This window comes from Dromaius novaehollandiae, chromosome 28, assembly GCF_036370855.1.
Source record: "Dromaius novaehollandiae isolate bDroNov1 chromosome 28, bDroNov1.hap1, whole genome shotgun sequence".
NCBI lineage: Eukaryota > Metazoa > Chordata > Aves > Casuariiformes > Dromaiidae > Dromaius > Dromaius novaehollandiae.
The window spans coordinates 4,129,717-4,145,283 of NC_088125.1; the positions used below are offsets into that span (position 1 = coordinate 4,129,717).

Consider the following 15,567-nt stretch of genomic DNA (forward strand, 5'->3'; position numbering starts at 1 on the left):
AGGATGCTCTAAGCGTTAGCGTGCAGACCCGCGGATGTCTGCTGTGTGAATACACGTGTGCCAGGCTTCGAGCTTTCCCCAGGCTGGTGGGAAGACCATGAGCTGTGCCGTAAAGCAGGTCACAGGAGCAGTCCAAGGAACTACCTGGGTTTGTTCTCAGTTACACAAGGGACTTGATGAGGTGGGGATGTTCTGAAAAATTCAACCTAAATGACTTTTTTGGTGGCTACATTCAACTACATTAATCCCCAATGAGTGTCTACACGGGGGCTCAGTGTGTTCGTAATTCACTGTGTCTGAATTCACTTCTAAAGTAAATTAAGGTAAATTGAATTAACATCACTTAATTGTGAGTGACAGAGCCCCAGCTGGAGACTCAGTGGGGTTTAATTAATCCACTTTGAATTCATGCTTTTATTTGTATTGATTTCCAAGTGCTAAAGAAACAGCCCCAAATCTCTCAAAGGTAACTTAAAACACCCATTTTTTAATAAATCCCATATAAACATTACCAAGACACTTTGCACCAGGCTCCCTGAGGTGTGCGGGAGATAATCAGCTCTGTTTGAGGCCCAGGAACGGTCCCTCCGCAGGAGAGTCCCGCTAATGACGGCGTGGATGGCCTCTGCGCCCAGCGGTGGCAGGGACAGTGCTGTTAATCAGCATCACTCAACAATTTCTCTTCATGCAAATGCATTTTGCTGCAGAATTCAGCATAGGTAAGCTTATTTGGCACGTATGCCTGAATGCTTTGGTACACCAATTACTTGAGTTTTTCACTTAATGACTGGACATAAAGTGATCTGGTAAACCCCAGTTTGAACAGCCCTGCCACGAGTCAACCAGTGGTGGTTTGCAGAAGTTAGCTTTGGAATCGGACAGCCCTGGCTGGAAATACAGAGCAAATAAAGCTGCATCCTTCATGCCGGCGGAGAGGAGGCTACTCTTTCCCGCTCTCCTCCGCTTGCACCCCAAAACGGCCCAGCTAGTGCAGTGGTGTCCTGGAAAGACGTTGCACAGACCAGTTATTCTCCTGCCTGCTGTCAACGCTCCCACCACAAACCCTCCTGCTGCTGCTCTCACGTGCCTGAGATGCACTGACGTTTTCTTGTCTCCTGTCCTGAGCTTGCAAAGAGCATAGCCCAGCACAGCAAGAAATCCTGCTGTCCCTGCTCAGGCGGGAAAACAGGGATGTTAATGGGCTTCTTCAAGCAGAAAATGTAATTTTGGCTTAAAGAGTGTCAAATGGTGTCTCGTATGTGTGCGTGAGGGAGTAATCTGGAGGCGAAATTGCAGCAAGCAACGTTGCCGAGGAGGAATTGGCACTGTGAGCTTGTGATTAATTCTCCTGGGGCAGAGCTTGGAGTGTTTCAAGCGCAACATTACAGCAACGCTAAAAACAGAGCGCTGAACTTTGCGTGTCGGAAAGTGGCTTTGCTCATTCCTCAGAACTACTCATGTAAGTATAATTGCTCTCCTGTAATCCTTTTCCTTTCAGAAGTAGGATGGGAAGGGTAATTTAGATCATTATCCCCAGGAATTTGGGTTTTGAAGGTAAACTGTCCTATAAATCACTTCTCATTACTTTTGTTGTTTGATATTTAAATTGGATTTAGTTATTAATTCTTTTATCTTCTGACTGCAACTGTCATTGCACGCTCCAAAGCGGCAAGCAGTGGCCTTGCAAGCTGCTTAATTGACAGCCGTGCATACTGATGAGGCCAGGTTCATTAGCATGGCACGTAGGAATCCCTCGAAGGCCTAGGAAAGCTGCTGTTCGGAGGACGACCCGGCGCCGCTAACCATGAGCAAACCCTTCGTGAAGTTCGATGGATGGGAGTTTGCCCAGATTCTCCTTGTCTCATACAGTCTGCACAGTTCCTGCAGACCTCTCCCACGGGATGCAACCCGCGTTCGGAGGCGTCTTGCAGGGAGTTCTGTTCCCGGGTAGCGCTGAGGATCCCATCCAGGAGGGAACGCAGCTGGGAAAAAAACAGCAGCAGAGTTGCAGCAAAAGTCACCTAAGTGCAACAGGTTCCCACCAAACAGGGAAGAAACGGCTCGTTGGGCAGCAGAGCTGAGGATGGGGCTGCTCCGGGCGAGGGGGAGCGAGTTTGCTCTGCTGCCCGAGGCCTCGTTAGCTCTTTCGTTAGTGCTGACGGAGCCGGCGGGCTGAAACGCTTGCCCGTGGGGATGGAGGGGCAGGCGCTCAGCACCGGCCTTGTCCCCGGCCGTCCTCGTCGGCCACGAGCGCGGAGCCAACCTGCGGAGCCGGCCATCGCCCCTCGCCTGCCTCGCTGTCCCAGGTAACTTTGGGGGCTCCCCGAGCGGCGGGGCGCCTGCCCCACACCGGGGCGGCTGGTGCTGGGGCCGTCCTGCCCCACAAGCAGGGCGTCGGGGCTGGCCTGGGGCGCAGAGCGGGGCTGTGGGTGAGATGTGGGTCTGGCGGTTCCTTGGGGAGGGGTCTGCTGCCCCCGTCATCTGCCCCCCCATCCCGTCCTGCCCCCCGTCATCTGCCCCCCATCATCTGCCCCCCCATCCCGTCCTGCCCCCCGTCATCTGCCCCCCATCATTTGCCCCCCATCCTGCCCCTGCCCCCCATCATCTGCCCCATCTTGCCCTCATCCCATCCTGCCCCTGCCATGTGCCCCCTGTCATCTGCCCCCCATCCTGCCCCTGCCCCCCTCATTTGCCCCCCATCTCTCTCCCTTCCTGCCCCACCACCTGCCCCGCCCACCTGACGTCACCCTCTCGTCAGCCTGCGTCACGCAGCGGGCGTCCAATGGGGAGGGAGAACGAGGCAGCGGGGCGGTGGCGCCAGCGACCCGGATGTTGGTGGGGCGGGGCGGAGCAGGGGCAGGCCCCGCCCCCTCCCGGGTTGAGGGGGCGTGGCCTGCCCTCCCCCCGCCATTTTGGGGTGGGGCAGCGGAGCGGCCGCCCCTGCCCCGCCATTTTGGGGGAGGGGGCAGCTGAGGGGCGGCCCCTTGTCCCCCATTTTGGGGGCGGTTACTCCTTCCCCCCGTTTTGGGGGGCAGCCAAGGGGCAGCCCCTTCTGCCCCCCATTTTGGGGAGGATTACTCTTTCCCCCCATTTTGGGGGGCAGCCAAGGGGCAGCCCCTTCTGCCCCCCATTTTGGGGGGTTACTCCTTCCCTCCCCATTTTGGGGGGCAGCTTGCAGCCCCCCTCGCTCCAGCAGCGCAAAACCCCCCGGAGACACAGACCGGTGCCCGGCCACGGCTTCAGCCCCAGCCTGGGCCTCCCCGCGGGGCAGCCCGGACCCCCGGCACCGGCCACGCAGGACCCCCGGCACCGGCCCAGAAGCGCGTCGCTGCAGGCAGCAAAGGTGGCCACGGCCGGGCCCAAACGTTCCCGCTGACTGGGGACGGGTTTGGCCCTTTCCGTGGTAAAACCCCGCTTTTCCCAGCCGCCTCCTTGGCTCCGTCAAAGGCAGAGCCAGGGCGAGGCTGCGGCTCCGTCCGCCTGCGGCTCCGGCATCTGCGGCAGTGCGTGTCCGGGCATCCGCGCGGAGCCGGGGCTGGAAGTGGTGCGCTGTCCCGGGCTGCTGCTTCTCCAGGAGCCCCAGGAGCAGGAGACGTTGAGCTGAGCAGCAGCGGATGCAGAAGACCCAAAGGTGGTTTCTCCCCAAAGCTCCCCTTTTTTTTTCCGCCTTTGCTAATATAAAATGAGGGACAAATCTCCAAGCAGAGGAGGGAATATGTTCGTAGGCACAACGCACCCGATGCCCGTTACGGGGGTATCTATCTCCCCTCTCAAGACACCATCCCGCTCGCAGCAGAGCATCATTCCCTTCTAGCAAGCGTTTGCCTGGAAAAATAAAATGATCTAACCCTTGTGCTGTTGTGTATCCTTAAAAAAATCACATCTTCGGAGTAGTAAACAGTGATGCAGGTGCAAGATGCATGTGAGGTGGAAATAGAGGTGTTTATGGTGGATCATAAATACGGTTGTAATCAAAGTCCTGCGTGTACCTCTGCCAGGATGCTGCAAGCACCAGGAAAGCCCCTTTATTTTTGCCTGTGTCAACGTTTATTTTGTTGAAAATAAATAAATATGGTCAGTGTATAACAACAAAGCAAGTTAAAACAACGTGAGTGAGGACAGCGGCGGTGGGAATGACACCGGGCCACGTAGCACAAATATCACACAGCTCCCGTTTGCTAAACACTTGTTTTGTTTAATGTTGTTGCGGCAAAGCAGACGGGCTTTGCTAGGCGCCGAGCAACTTTCCGGGTGCCTCCGGACACCGTGCTGCGCGGGAAGGGGTTAACTTGTTTTGAGGAGACAAAAATAATCGCAATAATTCCTGGAAGAGCGAGGCTGTCGGAAGGGGGAGCAGTCGCCAAAGCGGCCGCCGCCAACCTGCACATCAGAAAACCCCTCACCTCCGACTGAATGCGATGTTTATTCCCTGCCTGCAGCCGGCCGCGCTCCCGGCCTCCTCCGAGCGCCGCGGATGGCGGCGGGGCGGGAGCGGGAGTCCCGCTCGCTGTGATTTCCTAGAAAGCCCCGGCTCCCGCTGCTGCTCCTGGGCTCCGTCTGCCCCGACCGGCCGCGTCCGAGAGCGAAACCGCCGCGACGGGAGACCTGGCGGGTGCCCGTGGTGGGGAGTAAGTACCGCTCCGCGCTCCCCATCCGGGGCCGGCAGCCCCCGCCGTGTCCCGGGATGCTCCGGCGGTGCCGGCCGGAGCGATGCCGCGATTCGGGGAGAAGCTCCGGGAAGCCGGTCGCGGCCGCGGTGCTCGGTAGGCGTCGGACCGGCCGCCTTCGCCCGGGGCTGCTGCGGCGCGACGCCGGGGTCCGGTCCAGCCCCGGGGCCCAGAGAGGAGTCGAAGCTGGTTGCTTTGCTTTGCCGGGGGGGTTTTCAGGCAAATACCTTCGTTGGAATTAAATATAATTAACCAGGCGACGCCACACGGAGCCTCAGAAGCGGCTCGGGCGGTGTGAGCAGCGGGGCGGCTCTGCCGAGTGTCATAACGTGAAAACGATGATTAGATGAGAAACCCCCCCAGCAATAAGGCGGGCTTCGAAATCCTGGGCCGTAACCTGCTTTCTGCCGCTTCGCAAGGCGGTTTGCCGCTTTTCTTGCAAGAGCTGCAACCGCCGCTGCCGGCCGGGGGGAAAGCGCGGTGGGAACCGCATCCCAGCCCAGAGCCGTGGGGGACGCAGCGAAAGCACAACAGGACCACGCCGGTGGCACGAGCCCGCCTGGACTTTTGTCCCTCTCACACCACCCTCGGGTTAATCTGCTGCAGCTGGCAACTCCCTCCGCGAGGGAGGCCAACGCGGGAAGGGTCGGAAAGCTGGAAACCGGGAGGAAAAAGCCTTGGAAAGCTTGGTGCTTGCCCTGCAAAGCGGCCTCTGACGGTGCAAAACACACAGTTCAGCCAGCGCTTCCCGAGCTCCGAGTAAACAGCAGCCAAAAGGCTGGGGAAGGGCAAACGGGAGACGCGGGAGGTGGTTTGAGAAACCTCGCGGACACATTTAGCTGCCCGTTATGGCAGAGCGTCGGAGTTCCTGCTCGCTGCGCTCATGCTGCTCTTTTCGGCTTCGGTGCCTATTTCAGAGCCCGGCCCCGGCGTTCCCGCACACATGAGCCGTCCCAAAATAAAAGCGGCGGCTGTGCCAGCTCTTTGGAAAGGCCGAAGCAGCCGCGGACCCCGTCCGGCACCCAGCGTGCTGCAAAGGGCGAGCGCCTGTGTGCGACGCCGACAGCCCGGCTCGCTTATGCAATCGCGAGAAATTTGGGTAATGAAACATGTAAAATTCCCAGGAGCTATAAATAGAGGAAAACTGCTTTAAAATTTCCAGCCAGCCGTTCGCGCACGCTTCCTCCGAGCAGGAGCGAACACGGGGCCGGAGTGAAAAGCGAGTTCAGCGTTTAGGAAATGCCGAGTGACACAGGTGGAGGGAGGTGAAGGAGAGGCGAGTGGCCAAGTTTGCCGGTCGGGCTTGAGTCCTTGCACCGGGTTTTTCCCTCGTGCATCTCGGCTGCGCATGGGCACGGCCCGGGCCCCGTCCCTGGGGTCCTCCGGGACAAATATCGCTTAACCTGGTTTGAGCGATAACCGCGGGAACGGGCAGGTTGGGCTGCCGTTTTGGGGGAGGTTTTCCACCTTGTCGCCTTCTCCGTTCGGCTAAACGGAGTTCCTGAAATGAGGTAATTGGGTATTAACCTCCGTGAAGCCCTGAACCCCCAGGCAGGCTTTTCCCAAGGGGATGCGAGCGGCTCCAGAGCGCGAAATCCGGCGTCGCCCCGGCTCGGCGGCAGTGATGCACGTCCCCGGGTGCTTTTCCTTACGTTTTATACGGGAAAAGGGATCGGATGGTTTTGCAAGCTGCGTTTTTCCTCGTCGCTCGCGGCATCGTGGCACCCGGCGGGTGCTCGCGGCGTTCCTGCTCCATCGCCGCTGGCACTGGCGGCGAAGCGGCGCCCGGACCCGCTCGCTGCACCGCGTCTCCCCGGGCCGAAACTCGGCGTCGGGGGCGGCTTCAGCGCGGACGCTCCCTCCTCGAAAGCGATGCATTTTTCACGTGCAGCTGAAGCGCTTTGGAGGGGAGAGGTGCGCATCGGTGCATTTCCGTGAGATTTTGGTTAAAAATATATATATATAGTGGGTTGATGCTTTGCTTGGGAGAGCGTAGGACTCGCTGGTGCCTCCAGTGCGAAGCAGCGGGAGGGAGCCCCGGGGGGGGGCACGCGGGGTGGATAAGCCGCGTTTCAGCCACTTTATTGCAACCAGGGGCTGCAAAAGAAGGTAAATGCTGAGACACTGAGCTCTCGCTCCCTTTCATAGATACATTTTTAGGCTGAATTAAGGGTTCCCACATGTCCTTGGTGCAAATCCCCCTTTTACCCCCGCGGGAGCCCGTTCCCCCGGGAATGCCGGCCACCCCTTGGCATCGCCTCCCGCCCCGGGGAAGGGCCGGGAAAGCCTCGCTGCGCCTTTAAAGCCGGGCCGGGCGTGCAAACAAGCTGCGATTTATATAAGCGGGGCCATGTGATTTGCAGGAAAGCGGCGGCCCGGCCCGGCCCGGCGGCCAAGCGCGAGGCGCCAGGCTGGGGCCGCGCAGGGGCGGCTGCCGCGAGGCGCCGGCTCCCGTCCCGCTCCTCCGGGAGCATCCCGGGCACGCCGACTCCTTCCCGCGCATCCCGGGGCCGCGGGCGCCCTTTGATTTTTCGCCATCGGAGAAAAGCCAAACCCCCCGGCTGGCCCTTTGTGCTTGGTTCTGTATTTATTTACCATTTTCCCCGAGTGTCGCCGGAGCGTTTCGAGGATGCTCCTTTTTTCCCCTCTTTTTGCTCGTTTGGTTTTGCAGCGAGGCCGAAGGAGGCAGCGATGGTCCAGGGCAGCAGGACGCTGCCGGCATCTCGCAGCCTCCTGCCTCCCCTTTCCCTGCTTGCACACGCGACCGAGCGGGTTCGCAAAGCGCCTGCGAAACGCGTGAAACCCCCCGGCAAGCGGCTCGCACACCGCACGCTCCCGAGAGCTTGAGAACGGCCAGCTCGGTGCACTTCTTTTTTTCCCAGGGTTTTCTAGTGCTTTTGTGGGTCCTCGGCATTATCACAGCAAAATCCAAAATCCAGCCCTCATCCCAGGCCGGAGGCATCCCCAAAACCCCGCGCTGGCCCCTCCGCCACCGCCGCTCTGCTCCTTTCCGCCCCGATTTTCCAAGCTTTTCCGCTCCGCTCCGCCGGGCAGGGAGACGGACGAGCCGTGGCGCCCGAACTGCGGTTTTGCCGCCCGGTGCTCGGCCTCCGCCGGGATTTTGGGCGCTCCGCGGGGTCCCGTGGTGCCCGAGGACCGCTGCCGGCAGCCTCGGGGGGTTTATCAGCTCCTGCTTTTCCAGCCGGCTTTTCGCTCCGCAGCTCCGTCGGGGCGGGAATCGGCGGCGAATTCCCAGCCAGCTAAAACCCTCCCGCAGCCAACGCTTTTACATAACAGCAAAAAAAAGGGAAGAAAGAAAGCAAAGCTCAGACCGTTCCCGTGGCCGCTTTCCCGGGAAAACCGCCGGCGCTGCCCCGGGGCTGGTTTTCCCGTGGGGAATCGGAGCCGTGAGTGTCTCCGCGGTGGACCAGGCTCCGAGCGGGCGGCCGGGGCCCGTTCGCGGCGCGGGAAAACGGGAAAGCGGCGGCTGCAGCCGGCGCCGGGGCCCGAGGGCCGTTTCCCAACGCCCGGTGCTGGTCGCTAATTAGCCGGCGACTAAACGAGCCGCTGGCCGACGGCGTCACGCGTCCCCGCGCCCGGCCCGGCCCCCCCAGCCCCCCGCTTTGCCCTTATCTCGAAATAACAGCCCGGCTCCGATTTCCCGCGGTGAAGCGGCGCTCGGCTCCCTCCCGGCGCGGGAATCGAGGGAGCCGGCGGGAAAGCGACCCAAATCCCCCCTTTCTTAGCTTTTTTTCCCTCTCCCCGCCGTAGTTTTTCCGGCTTTTGGGAAATCTCGTGTTCCCCCCCCCCCCCAGCGGGGGTCCGTGTGGCGTTGGTTGCCCCAGGCTCTGCACCGGGGGGGTCTCGTGGTTATTTGGGATTATTTGGCTGCCGTGTCCCTGTGGTCCGTCCCCAGGTGTGGTGGCCCTGGACATCGTGTCCCCACATCCCTAGACGTTGTGTCCCCGTGGTCCCCGGATGTCACATCCCCACATCCCTGGACATCGCGTCCCCACATCCACAGGCATGGTGGCCCTGGATGTCACATCCCCGTGTCCCTGGCTGTGGTGTCCCCATATCCCCAGACATCGTGTCCCCACGGTCCCCAGACATCGTGTCCCCGTGGCCTTGGATGTGGTGTCCCCACATTCCTAGACATCGTGTCCCCATGGTCCCTGGATGTCATGTCACCACATCCCTGGACATTGTGTCCCCCCATCCCCAGACGTGGTGGCCCTGGACATCATGTCCCCATGGTCCCTGGACGTTGTGTCCCCCCATCCCCAGATGCGGTGGCCCTGGACATGGTCTCCCCACGTCTGTGGTGTCCCCACATCCCCGGATCTCGCGGCCCTGGGCGTCGTGGCCCCATGGCCCCAGGCAGGGACTTGGGGGCCGCGGTGTGTCCTGCCCCACGGCAGCTCGGCCGGCTGCACCCAGCCCCAGGGCTGTGGCTGTCATGGCCCCATGGCGTGGGCGGCCTTTGGGGCCGGACGGGACACCCGGAGCCCCAAACATGGCCTGCGATGGGGGCTGTGGGGCAGATGGGGCAGGAGGCGATGGGGGCCATGGGGCAGGAGCTGGGGGTCTATGGGGCAGGAGGTGATGGGGGCTATGGGGCAGGACCTGGTGGGGGCCGTGGGGCAGGAACTGGGGGTCTGTGGGGCAGGAGCTGGTGGGGGGCCGTGGGGCAGGAGGCCATAGAGGGGCCTGTGGGGCCTGTGGGGCGGGGGAGGCCTGCCCCCTCCTGGCCCCGCCCCCGGCCCCCGGCCCCGCCCCCGGGAAGGGGGCGTGTCCGCCGCGCCCCGCCCCGCCCCCGCCCGCGGCGCCTGGAATGTTTGTTAGGTAAACACCGCATAGTAAGCGCCGCGGCCCCGCCCCCGCCCCGCCGCCCGCCCAATCCGCGCGCCGCGGCCCCGCCCCCGCCCGCCGCCCGCGCCAATCCGCGCGCCGCAGCCGTTTCAAGGCTCCCCCTCCCCCCCCCTCCTTTTCCCCGCGTCGGTAACAAAATAACAAAGCGCCGAACGCGGCGGGGGCGCGCGCTGCCCCCCCCCCCCGCGCCCCCCCCTCCCCCCCCCCCGCGCCCGCTCCGCGGACCCCCCCCGCGCCCCCCGCGCCGGACCGGGCCGCGCCGCGCGGGGGGGCCTGGAAACCGCCGCCGGCCCCATTTCCTCCGCGGGCGCGTGCTGGGGATGCGTGCGCCTTTTTTTGATTTTTTTTGATTTTTTTCCCCGATTTTTTTGCCCTATTTTTTTTTTTTTACCTCCCCCTCCGCCCCCCCCCACCCCCCCACCCCCCGCCGCCGCGGCCCCATGGTGGAGCGGCGCTGAGCGGCCGCGCAGGCCGGGGCGGTGCGGCCGCGCCCCCCGGGGCTGCCCCGGCTCCGCGGGGCTCGTCCATGGAAAGCGGCTCCGTCATCGCCCAGGTGCAGCGGGAGGAGGCGCCGCGGCTCCCCGCGCCGGGTAAGGGCCGAAGGCCCCAAACTTTCCCGGGAGGGACCCGCCCGCCCCGGGGGGGGGGTGGAGCCCTGGGGGGGGGGGGCACAGGGCCGGGGGGGGCCTGATAGAGGGGTTTGGGGGGGGCAGGGCCCGGGGGGGCCTGATAGAGGGGGTTGGGGGGGGCAGGGCTTTGGGGACCCCCCTGGGCCAGGCCGGGGGCTCCCAGAGCTGCCTCTCCCCTGCCGTCGCCCCCCCGGGGGTCCCCGCCGGCCGCCCCGACCACCCCGGAGGTGCCGGGGCAAGGGGGGGGCCCGGACGAGGCCCCCCGCCACCAGCCGACCCCGCTCGGACCCCGGCGCGGGCGGGCGCTGCCCCTCGACGCCTCCGCGCTGGCCACGCCAGGACCCCGGGCTTCTCCCACCGCCAGAGGAGGAGGAGGAGGAGGAGGATGCACCGGAGCCGAAACGCAGGGCCGCCACCAGCCCATCGCCCCCGGCACCGATCCGCCGGCGGGTCCCGGTCCCGGTCCGTCCCCACGGGCTCGGCCGCCGGGCCACGTCCCTCCCCGGAGGAGCCCCGGCGGGCGGCACGACGAGGCCCGCGTCCCCGGGGCGCCGAGCCGGTTTCGGGGCGGCTCGCCTCGTCATCGCCGCGGCCTGGCAATTAGTCGCGCTTAATTGCAGCCGAGCGTGGGCGCGCGGGGTCGGAGGGCGAGCGGCCGGGGCCGGGGCCGGGCGGCTGGAAACTTCGCTTTCCCCCCGGTTTCCCTGGGTGCGACGGCAAAGTTTGAGCGGGGCTTTTCCCTCTCGAACGGGAGCGAGGACGCGGTTTTTCCTGCGCCGTCTGGTTGTTTCCCGTTAAGCGTTGGCGAGTTTTCCCAGGCTCCGGTCGCCTCCTCTCCGGGTGTTTCTCGGGCAGTGGCGGAGGTTTGCGCTCGTCCCTGCTCCCCCCGGCCGTCCCCGTCCCCAGTGCCGCGTCCCGGCAGGGTCCGGGGGCTGAGCCGCTTTGGGGGCCGGCGCCCCGCTTTGCTCTGCCGGGCTGAGCCCGGGCGACGGCGTGGTGGCTTGGAGCCGCCGGCCGGTGCCGCGGGGCCATTTTAACCTCCCGTTTAACTAGACCATTAAATCCATCTTAAAAAAAAAAAAAAAGAAAAGAAAAAGAAAAGCCAGGCGTGTGGAGCATCTCAGCTTGACTCGGGCCTGGCAGAGCTCCTCGCCTCCGCGCTCGCCGGGGGCTGCTTGCCGCGGCTCCGACGGCGGAGATGGGCTCCGTGCCGCCGGCCCTGCCGCTGCCTCCCGCTCGGAGGGGACCGGGGTCCCGCCGGAGGCCGTTCCCGTCCTGCGCTCGGGGCTCGATAACCGTTGCAGCGGTGCAGGTGGCCCCGAGGCGACGGCCCGGCATGGAGGGAGCAGCGCAGGGTCCATCCGGGGGGATCCCCGAGACCTCGGTGGAGCCGGAACGCCGCGAGCGGCCGGGATGCGTCCGCGGAGGCAGCGAGTCCCCGCCGGGACGTGAGGATTTGGGACCCGTGGCCGCAGGCTGCCCGGGGGGACTTTGGCCGCGGGTGCAGGGACCGGTTTGCCTGGAGACGCCGCGCCGCGGTGCTGCCACCTCCCGCCGAGATCCGGCCGTCCCGGCCGGGGTGGTGACGCCCGCCTGGCCTCGGGGACGTCCCGGGACAGGGTGCCCGGGCTGTGCGCGGTGCCCGGCCGGGTCACGCGGCGGCGGCCAGCCCTCGCCGCGGCTCGCTGACCTCCGCCGCCGCGATGGCGGGCGATCTCCGGGGACGGCGTTTTCTTTGGCCCCGTCGCCGGACGTTGGCGCTCGGCCTGCCCCGCTGCGAGGGCAGCCGGAGGGGAGCGGCGGGGGGGTCCTTGCTCCGCTGCCCGTGCGGCGTCGCTGCCGCCGGCCGCGTCGGTGGAGGGGGGACGGCTCCGCTCGCCGGCTCTCCCGGGTCTCGGAGCCGCCGGGCCGTGGCGAGGACCTGTCAGCGGCGGAGGGTCCTTTCCCGGCCACGTCCGCGCTGCAGCCCGCGGTTCGGTCCCTGGGACGGGGCTGAAGCTTGTGGTGGGTCTGGGGTCCCCGGGGCAGCGGGGCAGAGCGCTCCTGCTCGCCCCTTTCGTCCCCGGGGCAGCGCGGGAGCCGGTGCCGAGGCTCACGCACGTCTCCGTCCCTTCTCCCCGTCTCAGGCTTTGTCTCCAGGTCTTCCCCCAAGAAACCCCGTGGCCGGAGCATCTTCAAAGCGCTTTTCTGCTGCCTCCGCGCCCAGAATGGCGGCCAGGGGGGCTGCGGGGCCGAGCACGGGGCCTGCAAGGAGGAGCCCAGCACCATCGCCAAGGTGAGGGGCTGCCCCATGCGCGGGGGGTGACGCCGGCCTGGTCCCTGCGTCCCCCGAGGGTGCGACAGCTCCCGCCCCAGCTCCTAACGCCTGTTTCTCCCCTCCCCAGTCCGACCTCCTGCCGTGTCTCCAGTACCAGTTCTACCAGGTGCGTGAAGCCCCCGTCCCCACGCGTGCACGTGGGACGCGAGGGTGGCAGCGGTCGTCCCCAGACCCCGAGCATCCTCCAGCCCCGCTAAAATGGTGCCCACGGGACCGGGATGCGGTGCTGGCCCTGCCCCAGCCTGCGGGTGCCCCACGTCCGCCCCCGCGCCACTGTCCCCCAGCCTGGCCCAGGGCGCCAGCCCCCACGGGGACATCGTGGCCCCGGCAGGGAGGGGACGTCCCTGGGGCGACGGGGACAGTCGCAGCGCGGGTGATGGCGGCCCTGTCCCACCTGCAGATCCCCGGGACCTGCCTCCTGCCCGAGGTGACGCAGCAGGACCAGGGCCGGATCTGCGTGGTCATCGACCTGGACGAGACGCTGGTGCACAGCTCCTTCAAGGTGGGGGGGGACAAAGAGCGGGGGGTGGACATGGCATACGGGGGGGCACCTTGTCCTGTCCCCTGAGCTACCCTGGGGACAAGCGAGGGCTTGCGGGGGCCCTGCAGCCTCCCCATGTCCCAGGCAGTGCCCCCTCCCCGATGGGCTAGAGCGGCTATGTGTGCGCTTAAGTGGTCACACGTGTCTGCAGGAGGGAGAGCGTGTCGTGGGCAGGGGGGCGGGTGCAGAGGGGACATGCTGGGCGCCCCCCACTCTTGCTCTCCGCTAACGACGGCTTCGTTCCCCCCTGCCAGCCCATCAGCAATGCCGACTTCATCGTGCCCGTGGAGATCGAGGGGACCACGCACCAGGTGAGGCCCGGGGGGGACAGTCGGGGACCCGGGGGGGCTCAGCGGAGCTGCGAGGACCCCCGGGGCCGTGGCCCGGTTCAAGTAATCCAGGATAGGCTGTTACCACCCCCGGCCTATTCTCGATTACTTGTCCCGGGAGGCGGCCGGTGACGCGGAGGACGTGGCAGCGGCAGCAGGTATGGCTGGGGGGGACGCGGGGACTGCGGAGGACCGGGGGGTGGCAGCTGTGGCACGGGGGGGGGAGCCCCCAGCCCCGGCACCCCCCGCGGGGGCTGACGGCCCTTCCCCGCCAGGTCTACGTGCTCAAGCGGCCGTTCGTGGACGAGTTCCTGCGGCGCATGGGGGAGCTCTTTGAGTGCGTCCTCTTCACGGCCAGCCTGGCCAAGGTGAGCGGCGGCACGGGGCAGGGCTCCGTCCCCCCCGGGGGTCCCCGTCCCCGGGCTGCGCGTGACCGGCCTGTCCCCGTGTCCCCAGTACGCCGACCCCGTGACCGACCTGCTGGACCAGCGCGGGGTCTTCCGGGCTCGGCTCTTCCGGGAATCCTGCGTCTTCCACCAGGGCTGTTACGTGAAGGACCTGAGTTTGCTGGGCCGCGACCTGCACAAAACCCTCATCCTGGACAACTCGCCGGCCTCCTACATCTTCCACCCCGGCAACGCGGTGAGTCCCGGCCCTGGCGAGGGCCCCCGCCGCCCCCGGCAGCCCTGCCTCAGCCCGGCCCCTCTCCCCCGCCAGGTCCCCGTCCAGTCCTGGTTCGATGACATGGCGGACACGGAGCTGCTCAACCTCATCCCCATCTTTGAGGAGCTCAGCGAGGCGGAGGATGTCTATGCCAGCCTCGGCCAGCTGCGGGCACCCTAGGGCCCCCCTGGGGGCCCCCCCCGGCCCCGCTACGGCTGGGAACCTTCACTCAGTGCCTTGGATCGAAGATGCCGGGTTGGGGCGCCGCGGCTGGGCCCCGACCCCGGGGTTCCCCGTCCCTCTGCCCGGCCCCCGGCGCAGGGCAGCGGCTGTGAGCCCCCGTCTCCCTCCTGGTTCCCGCCCCTGGCCTGGGCCCTGCACAGGAGGGCGCCAGGAGCCCAGTTCCCCCAGTTTGCCGTGACTGGGTTGGACTGGTTCCGCCTCAGGGGCGAAGCCCGGCAGGACGGGCATCAGGATCCCCCTCCTCAGGGCACCGCAGGCTGGTGGGGCACCTCTGCTCCCCCCTCTCCGCCCGGATCCCGGGCAGGGGCTCCCGTCCCACGAGCACCGCTGGCCTCTGCCCCGGCTCGGTCCCCACGGAGCTGCCCCGCACCCGGGAGCGGTGCCCGATGCAGCTGCCAAGCCTTACTGCTGCCCCCGCCGGGGCCCAGCGCCCCCCCCGCGGCCTGCGTGGGACCGGGAACGCACCCCCTGCCCGGGCCCTGCTCCTCAGGTCGCGTCCGTGCCTCCGACGGCCTCAGGTAACACCCATGGGTGCTAGCACCTCCGCCCCGGGGGACTGAACCCCCCCCCCAATGCAGCTGGGCCTGGGGGACCCTGTATCTCACTGTGGCCCCCCCAGGGACTCATCTCGTGCTGCTCTGTGTCCTGCGAGGGCCAGGGCAGCACCCAGGGGCCCCAGGGCACCCAGCCCCCACCGGCACCCGGAGCCCAGGGTGCCAAGGGGGGGGCAGCCCCCACGTCCCTCTGTTTACGTGCCTCCCCCTCCCACGTCATCACTGCCAAAGGAAACCAGCCCCCCCAGGCACCGCCCTGGTGGCCCCTGCTCGGACCAAGGGTTGGGGGGGAGCTGGAAACTGCCCCCCCATGGGCCCAAGCGCGCCCCAGGGGCGGGCATGGCTCGGCCGCCGCAAGGCAGTGCCGTGCTGCTCTGGGCAGCCTCGCACCAGCCCCAGCTCTCGCCCCGGGGACCAGGTGCTGCTCGGCCCCCACCTGCCTTCGGGGGGGGTCACGTCTGCCTGTTGGGGACACCCTGGGCAGCCCCCCAGCCTGGGCGCAGCCCCCCCACGGGCCTCTCAGCAGCACTACCCCCGGGTGCCTCCTCCTTTTCGTATTACTTGAAGGGGCGACGGCCCGGCCTGGCCTCGCTCTGTTTTTGGACCCTTTGTACTAACTGCAATTAAAGAAACCAGCAGAAAAGCAACGGCTCCTCGGGGTCTGTGTGCAGGGGGGTCTGGTGCTGCCACTGACGGGGGTGGGGAGAACGGGCCTGGGAGCCACTCCCGGGTTGGGGTGGGGAGCTGCCCTG

The 15,567-nt window shown here is 66.0% G+C and overlaps 1 protein-coding gene across 1 annotated transcript; it reads left to right on the forward strand.

The window, feature by feature from the left end:
* Positions 1-9,746: 9,746 nt before the first annotated feature.
* CTDSP2 (CTD small phosphatase 2) lies at positions 9,747-15,458 on the forward strand. Its single transcript, XM_064498710.1, has 8 exons — positions 9,747-10,129; positions 12,295-12,443; positions 12,553-12,591; positions 12,886-12,987; positions 13,281-13,337; positions 13,631-13,723; positions 13,812-13,997; positions 14,073-15,458. The coding sequence occupies exons 1-8, from the start codon at positions 10,066-10,068 to the stop codon at positions 14,196-14,198; spliced, it is 816 nt and encodes a 271-aa protein (XP_064354780.1). The 5' UTR covers positions 9,747-10,065; the 3' UTR covers positions 14,199-15,458.
* Positions 15,459-15,567: the final 109 nt, after the last annotated feature.